Here is an 8,719-nt window from a genome sequence, read left to right as displayed (position 1 = left end):
ACCCATTTCCGAATCGGTGGCTGTACACAGTATCCGGCATAACTTGGGTCTGGCTGTACTCAGTATCCGGCTAAAGGTGGCTGTACACAGTATCTGGCATGCGAATTCGCTTGCGAAGTCGTATGCAAACCTGTGTTCAATACCGCATGCGGCAGCGAAATCCGGACAAAACACAAAACGGACGAAGTCCGGATACTGTGTACAGCCACCCTTATACCGATTTACACGTGGATAAGCAACTGTAACCTTATATACTATATTATCTTTAAGCCTACTAAAGTCACGTTTCACTTCCAGGCGATTATTGTTTATTATCTTACTGGTTTTAAGTTGTTAAAAATTGGAAATTATGTTTTTTCTGTGTGGGCGCAATTCCTTGGGCATTTGATGAGTCTAAGTTCTGTGCTGTTCATTCCTGGCTATGCACTTTACATTAAGCTAAAGTTGAAGAAGCCATTTTCCGAGGTTGGTTACGGGTTACCCTATAACTGGAAAGTATATATATAGTAGGGTGGGGGAAGATAAGACATCCTTTCACTTCATTTCTCGTCGCCTTTGTTAGTAAACAAAAACGGGTCAAAAAAGTTATAAAAAACGTATTCTTACCCCCATAGTCCGTTGTTAATCGTTTAAAACACGGTCAGGATATTTGTATATTATGTGCTAAAGGTATGCCAACCTACAGCACTATATACCTGCTTGGTAAATTGTATAAATCAGTTGATTTTTTTGCAGTTGCGTCAAAACGTATTCCTCGAAACAAATGATACTGATTCCAAAGATGTCCCGTTACCATTGTTGTCGCTTGGTAAAAAGTCACCAGTTGACCGACATGCAATCGAAATTTGAAGTGTGGAAAGATAACACTGTCTAACGTGTTTTTACTTCAATCAAGTTCTACCTGATGTTTTTTAACTCCAGATATATACAGTGATAGTACAAATTAGACTGAAGAATGTATAGTATGGATGGATCGTATACCAAAACTGCCGTAGCTTCTTAATTTGTTGCCGGTCGCCTATTCGTGTTGCAAATCGCTCATTAACAAAATCATATCAGGTTCGATGTTGCGGCGTATATTTTTCGTTAAGACAGTTAGCGGTCTTCAATAATCACTGGTTTACCAAAGTGTCGGCCATACATGCAAAACTGCTTCTGACCAGAGTCCGTATATAAACATATAAACATATAAACATATATAAACATGTTTCTTCTGACCAGAGTCCGTATATAAACATAAAAACATATATAAACATGTTTATATACGGACTCTGCTTCTGACGTTGGACATAAAAGAATGAGCAAAACGCTCTTGAACATACTTATTAAACTGCAAGTTTTTGAAACTAATTAAATTTAGAAAGGTAGGCTACTATATAAACTATTTTTCCATTGTATATGGTGTTTGATTGTACATGCTATACCAGCTATTATTGCAAAAGATTTTCAGCGATAACTTTATGAGTATAGTGCGTACCCAATTTGTTGTAAGTTGATCGAACCATTGTGAAAATTCAAGTAACCGGTAATGTTAAAAATCTAGCATGTTCTTCAGTTTGTATTGTTTTGGTGTCGTTAAGGGTTAGCTGTAGTTTCTTAAGATTAAATTGCTGAATTTCTGTCACTGTTTGTTGATAATATTATTTTGTCACTGTTTGTTGATAATTATCGGAACGTATTTATGCATTAATATTTTACGGAAATATACTTCTTCGTTGTATAACCTTACGGAAAATATATATACTCTTTCGTTGTATTATAAATATGTTTGTATAAATTTGTACATTCTACACAGTAGGCAGTTTCATGTCTTTTACTGTTCAATAAAATAAATGCTTTTTTAAAGAAAATTACTATAAAAATTGAGTAATTTGTTTAAAAAAAACAAGTTTTCATTGCTTAATTCAGACGACAACCACATTTTCAGATTCATTTAATTATAGTCTGACTATTTCCATCAGTATTGCCGTTGGTAAAATATTTTCCACTCGCGTGTGTAGGCAATTGCTTGAGTGTTTCTTTCCTTCAACATGGCTGTAAGTAAAGTTTAATGTAGTTTGTTTCACCAATACTAAACCAATACTTATAATAAAGTTTTGCTTGTTTCACTGTAAAACAAATAATTTGCCACATCAATTCCTAATTGTAAGTTTCCATGAAATGTTAGGTATAATATTATTTAAACCTGGGCTTCCCTAACGCTTTTACAATTGGTTTACCTTCGGCGACCCCCGTGTTGTGACCACCAGATTTAAAAGAATTAATAAAGTACTTTTACAGGCCGCCAATACATTAAACAAAGTGCAAGAGGTGCGTGAAGTTACACGACTTGAAAGAATAGGAGCTCACTCCCATGTCCGTGGTCTTGGGTTGAATGATGACCTTGAACCAAGGCAAGTTTCACAGGGCATGGTGGGCCAACTTGCCGCTCGACGGGCAGCTGGTGTTATACTGGAAATGATTAAGGTAATAAAGAGTTTTTGGTTTTATTTTAATTTAACAGTGATTAAAATATATTGTATTATTTAGTGTGCGGAATACGACATAAGATTTCACATTTTTATGATTAATTTTTCTCCAGCATATTTGTGCATTTACTTTTTTTGGAGATGTTTTTCAAATCAGCACTGCTAAATTTTTATGTTTATTTCATATCAGCCAGCTACCATAAACAAAATATATATATCATCAATAACTAATGAAAAATTGTGTTATGTTATGTGACATGTTCATACTTTCATATAATTATACACAGTAGTGCAGTTTATTGAAATATGTATATCTAAAAACAGCATTGGTGCATTCATGCAAATCATAACATACTGTTCACAAAACACATACCAAATCTTCATATGTTTTTTTTTGTAGGAGGGAAAAATAGCAGGCCGTGCTTTGCTTATTGCTGGGCAACCAGGCACAGGGAAAACAGCCATAGCTATGGGAATGGCACAAGCAATGAGCAAGGATGCACCTTTCCAAGCAATGGCTGGAAGTGAAATTTTCTCGCTTGAAATGAGCAAAACTGAAGCACTTACTCAGGTCATTACAGACATATATACAGTATAATTGGATTTGCGTCTTAAATTGTTATGGTTTTTTTTCACTCGGTAAAATATAAAATTTGTAAAAATTGTATACTACGTATACCACCTTCAGGTACCTTGTTGGGGTAATGGGCCAAATCTGGCCCAAATTCTAAGTCCTCAAGGACCTCACCTATACAGAATAAATTAAATATATACTACTTTGTTCTTATGCCAAAAATTAAAACAAACTTATTTTCATGTTAACTTCAGGCATTCCGTAAATCAATTGGTGTTCGAATAAAAGAAGAGACAGAGTTAATAGAAGGAGAGGTTGTTGAAGTTAGTGTGGAAAGACCAGCTACTGGAACTGTGAGTCGTGTGTGAATGTATTTAGAACTGGTTCATGTTATATTATTTTGACATTTTGTTAATTTTGACAACTTGGTTTTAAATTAGTAGACCACTATTTTACTATCTTGATTCTTGAGGCAATCTTTTTATTTTATATGAGTAAACCCATGTGTGGTTCTGGGTGGGGATACTCTAGACACCTGAAATGTAAGTCAGAGTTGGCCCATTTTGCCTTTTACTTCAAAATTTTAAATTACAATGTTTTAATTATCTTTTCATTTTTCAGGGAGCTAAAGTGGGAAAGTTAACACTGAAAACAACGGACATGGAAACTGTGTTTGACCTCGGGCAGAAGATGATTGAACAGATAACTAAGGAAAAAATTCAAGCTGGGTATGACTAACTAAGTTATTTAAAACTTTAAATTTAAAAATATTCTGACTGATTATTTTAATAAGACTATGAGAGAAATACAGAAACAATATAAAAATTATATCACATGTACTTAAATTAGCCATTACCAAATACATATTTTCTTTTAAATGTTTGCATTTATCAAATTTCTCAGTGACATCATAACAATTGACAAGTCAAGCGGAAAGGTGTCGAAACTCGGTCGTTCGTTTACGAGAGCTCGTGATTACGATGCGACCGACTCCCAAACTCGCTTTGTTCAATGTCCGGAGGGTGAGCTACAGAAGAGAAAGGAGGTCGTACATACCGTCACCATCCACGAGATTGATGTTATTAACAGCAGAACACAAGGATTTCTTGCTCTATTTTCTGGTGGGTTTAAATGATTTGGTGTTAGAGACAGGGGCGCAACCAGGGGGGCTGTTTTGCTGTCATGACAGCCCCCTTTTCCGCAGACACGCACGCAGCCAGAAAGTGCTTAGACGCACACACACGCGTTGCATTCAGTATTACATTCATTCGCTTGGAATTGAAACAATTTTTCGTTCAATTGTTACGTCACTTGTCCTATTGCAACGTAACTATTAATTATGACGTTTCATAATAAAACAATCTGGAGGAATGTGCCCACTTCCCAACCAACCACGACATCGAAACATCGTGTATGAGCGTCATATTTTTACGCTCTGCGACAGCCTAGGAAATAAAGGAAGACGCATGCGGTAGCATACATTCAACACCTAACAAACGAAGCAATCGTTGTGAATTTATTCTCGTGACAAGTGACGTAATGAAACTCTGGTTCTCTTGCGGTGACAACGAACGACGTTTTTTGGCTTCTGTCCAAGCTCGGCCAGGACGATATGTCGATATATTACGATTTCTGTTGGCTCCAATTTACTGATACCGTCGCTACTTGCTTTTATATTTGCACCAATTAAAATTCACTTGATCGCGGTTTATCTGCATTTAAACCAGTGGTTTCCAAACTTTATCTACTCGCGTATACATATTTTTGGTTCATGCAGCGTTCTCAAACCACCCCATTAATTGTAATTTGCCAATTAAACAGGGTAACAGGGTGGAATAAACAACATAAATAGGTTCCATAAGTAGCACTGCTGTATATTTACGATGTTTTCCTCAGCCAAGCAGTCTAATTATTACGAAACAGTAGGGATTCACACGTGGATTCATTGCATCATAATAACGATTGTTTGACCTGGTAATTGATTACGACATAATAGCAATTCACACGTTGATTATCTGCGTCATATTAGCAATTGTCCCCTTGATTATTTAACCTGCATGTGCTTAAAAACAGGTTGGATATTTGCCTTTTCACGAATGAGCATAAGTAAAGATAGGTTTGCAAAAATACTTTGTACACGCATAAAGCAACGCCTAAGTTTAAAAAGTTAGGAACACCGGTGTAGGGAATATAGCATGAAATGTCACGCTGTACGTAATTTATGTGAATTAAAATAATGCTCACGACAATCACTAAAAGATCATTTGCGATCGTTTGGTTTGAACTTAATAAGGTACTCGCGTACCACCTGGGAGGCCTTCGCGTACCATAGTTTCGGAACCACTATTTAAACTAATCATCAGAAACCGAAATTATACAAAAACTACAGATCGTATGGGAGCAAATAAAACACGATTGTTTACCAATAACAATAATCTCGTTTGTGACGTAACAATCGTAATGGTTTTTCAAAGGTTTATTCTGATGTAAATAATCGTTACATTATCCACGATGCACATGCGTAAAACTTGCACCAATGTTTCATCAGTTTATACTAATTTAGATACGTCTTTTTAATAATGTAGTGTTAAAATAGGATATATATTAGTGTGCACAACCATTAAAGGGAGTGTTTTATCGCGTCATAGATAAACGTTGACTGGACGTAAATATGACAGCCCCCTTTTGAACGCGCTGGTTGCGCCACTGGTTAGAGATAAGTTTTTAAAGTGGGATATTAAGTTTTCTATAACTATTTTTTTAAGTAAAAGTAGTTTTACAAATTTTGTAGAAGTAAAACATTTTTTATATAACAAATTTTTTGAAGTAACAATATTGATATTTGTTAACTTCCTTTTTCAGGATTTTTTTTCTGATTATGTAAGACTTTTTAAATGGTGTAATATTAATGTCTGAAAAACTTTTTAATTTTTTTTTGTGAAATTATCTTTCTGAAGATGCAATATTTTATGATGTTTTTTTTTAGGTGATACCGGTGAGATCAAAAGTGAAGTTCGGGAACAAATCAACTCGAAAGTTGCTGAATGGAGAGAGGAAGGGAAAGCGGAAATTATTCCAGGTGCAAATTGATAATGTTTACTTTAAATAATAGGTTTTATTTATGCAATGATTGAAATTACCCAAGGGGTTTGGTAGTAAATTTGCCTCAAATTTTCTAACAAAAAAGAAGTTATGTAAGGTGGAAATTATTAAATTGCAAAATTAGTAATTACGGTTGAGTCTCACCAGAAAAATGAGATTGATTTCTGCACTGACCAACATCACCCTGTGGGGTTTTCAATTTTTTTCAAATCATACAATTTTATTTCAAACAAAAGCGTTATAAAGTGGAAATTATTAAATTGTAAAAATCGTAATTTTATTTTAGTTTTAACAGCCCTGCCCCCACAAATTTTAAGCTGCAAAATTCAGAAAGTTTAAAAAACAGTACTTTAATAACTTAGATTTCTATTTTTTAGTTTAGCCTTAGCGTTTTTAACTGATGCCTGCCACAAATTTTGAGCTACAAATATCCAATAGTTTAAAAACCGTAGCCCAATAACTTGGATTTTTTACTTTAGTTGGGCGTTTTGAACTAATGTCCATTGTTGTTCAAAGGTGTCCTCTTCATTGATGAGGTCCACATGTTGGACATTGAGTGTTTCTCTTTCCTCAATAGACTACTGGAGAGTGACATGGCACCTGTATTGATCATGGCAACCAATCGTGGCATTACCAGGTGAGCTGTAAACTATGCCTTTATATCCTGAGCCCTTCAGGCAAAATTTTAAGTATAATATTCTTTTTGTATATGTGTATTTTGGTGGGTGTAATTTTATAGGTTTATGTACTCTGAACACACCTTTTAGGCAAAAGGTAAAGGGTATAGTATAGAAATATTGGGGAAGATAGGACACCTTTTCATTATATTTTCTCTTACCATTTATTAGTAAACAAAGAACGTTCAAAGTACTATAAAACCGTAGCCTCACGACCTTATTGTTTAAAACGTGATCAGGATATTTGGATACTACATGCTAAAGGTGTGCCATCCTCCCGTACCTACTATATAATAACTTTTTTGTAATTGTGCTTAGTAATTTGGTGGATGCGGTCCCAAGGTTTTTTGTTACAGCAGTTTAATATGATTTTAGAATTCGTGGAACCAACTACAAGAGCCCTCATGGAATTCCAATTGATTTGCTCGACCGACTCTTGATTATTGCCACAAGTCCATATTCCGAAAAAGAAACTAAGCAGGTGTGACTTTTATAATTTTATATTATGTAAACTAGTAACATCATCTGAATACTTGCTTATTATGATGAGGTATTTGTCTGGCGACTTGTGTCATAGCTCTGGGGTAGAACATTTGTCAAAGTATACTGGGTTGGATGCCCGATGCTGCTACAATTGTGGGGGGTGCAATTGGGCAAAACACAATGTTCATTACTCCAACCCAGTGGTCACTAATAACTTGTCTAAATTGTCAAAAAATAAACCATCACCCACATATATGGTATCTGTATGAAACAGAATAACTGATCTTTTACATAGTACACTTCCTTATGACCATCTTTCAATATAGATCCTTGAGATCCGATGTGAGGAGGAAGATGTGGAAATGGAGGAACAAGCTCTCACTGTGCTCACGAGGATTGGGTTGGAGACATCGCTACGATATGCCATCCAACTTATCACGGCCGCGTCTTTGGTTTGCCGGAAACGAAAAGTATGATCTTAACAGTTTATTATAGGAACCTTAATATGTAGGAATATTGGAATTACTTTTATGTTATGTTGGTAAGAGTAATACAAATCCATGTGCTACATAAAGATAAAAGGTTTGCGTGTTTCTCTGATTGGTTCAACTCAAGGCTAATAAATGTAGCGCCTTTTTTAGTGTTTCTAAAACATCAACTGGCACACTCATTTTTTCTAATTAATAAAAACTACCATTTTTTTTATCAGAGAGGAAATGTTTTAGGGATTATAAAAATTTCCTTTTTAAGTTTTTTTGAAAAAGCCGTATTACGATATTTTTCCTAGTTTTTTTTCTGAAAAACTGTGTTAAGATTTAACAAATATCTCTTTTTTCTTTAGGGAACTGAGGTTTCAGTGGAAGACATTAAGAAGGTCTACTCTCTCTTTATAGACGAATCCAGATCGACCACTTTCCTCAAGGAATACCAGGAGGAGTTCATGTTCAATGAGTTGACTGGTGCTGGTGATGCTACAACCATGGAAGTTTCCTGATCTGTATATTTTCATATTAAAAATTCGCTTTTGTATGTCTCTTGTGAGGTAGTTGTAAGCTTGTAAGCTTAGCTGAGGTAGTAAATGTTATTTCTTTACACGCAGTTTGAAAGAATTTATCTGTCGTCAGATACAGTTTAGCACATATGATTTGATCAGGTTTTTAATCTTCGCAGGTATATTTACCATCCAGAAAACATGTTACAAGGGCTGTGGATTTACCTGTGTGAACCCCATAACTGATATAATTAAGGCTGTGGTTTATTAGCCTTATGTCTGTCATCATTCTTGTGCGTTTTAGTTAGCCTTTACTGCATCCTAACTTAGATTTCTAAATTAGTTTTGTTCGTTGCGGCAAACATGTCATTGCACACCTTTTGTTGTTCGTCGTGGGCATGTTGGACACCATATTGAAACACGG

The 8,719-nt window shown here is 35.2% G+C and overlaps 1 protein-coding gene and 1 long non-coding RNA gene across 2 annotated transcripts; both read left to right on the top strand.

The window, feature by feature from the left end:
- The first annotated feature begins 328 nt into the window (after window positions 1-328).
- LOC149735588 (uncharacterized) lies at window positions 329-1,062 on the top strand. Its single transcript, XR_016385032.1, has 2 exons — window positions 329-465; window positions 736-1,062. It is a non-coding gene; the product is annotated as an uncharacterized LOC149735588 (long non-coding RNA).
- Window positions 1,063-1,576: 514 nt separating this feature from the next.
- LOC149735587 (ruvB-like 2) lies at window positions 1,577-8,333 on the top strand. The gene is made up of 11 exons (XM_089878102.1): window positions 1,577-2,036; window positions 2,281-2,466; window positions 2,869-3,039; window positions 3,297-3,395; window positions 3,664-3,770; window positions 3,946-4,163; window positions 6,029-6,121; window positions 6,661-6,781; window positions 7,197-7,302; window positions 7,631-7,774; window positions 8,146-8,333. The coding sequence occupies exons 1-11, from the start codon at window positions 2,031-2,033 to the stop codon at window positions 8,296-8,298; spliced, it is 1,404 nt and encodes a 467-aa protein (XP_089734228.1). The 5' UTR covers window positions 1,577-2,030; the 3' UTR covers window positions 8,299-8,333.
- The last annotated feature ends 386 nt before the right edge of the window (window positions 8,334-8,719 follow it).

Source organism: Ciona robusta, chromosome 5 (genome assembly GCF_009617815.1).
Source record: "Ciona robusta chromosome 5, ASM961781v2".
NCBI lineage: Eukaryota > Metazoa > Chordata > Ascidiacea > Phlebobranchia > Cionidae > Ciona > Ciona robusta.
The sequence above is the reverse complement of the archived record's forward strand: the minus strand, read 5'-3'. Positions and strand labels throughout refer to the sequence as shown.

What these genes read in the sequence shown, in the direction of transcription:
- LOC149735587 (XM_089878102.1), top strand. An exon ending in AAAGACCAGCTACTGGAACT is followed by an intron (nt 3,396 to 3,663) that starts GTGAGTCGTGTG and finishes TTCATTTTTCAG; the next exon opens with GGAGCTAAAGTGGGAAAGTT. An exon ending in ACCAATCGTGGCATTACCAG is followed by an intron (nt 6,782 to 7,196) that starts GTGAGCTGTAAA and finishes ATATGATTTTAG; the next exon opens with AATTCGTGGAACCAACTACA.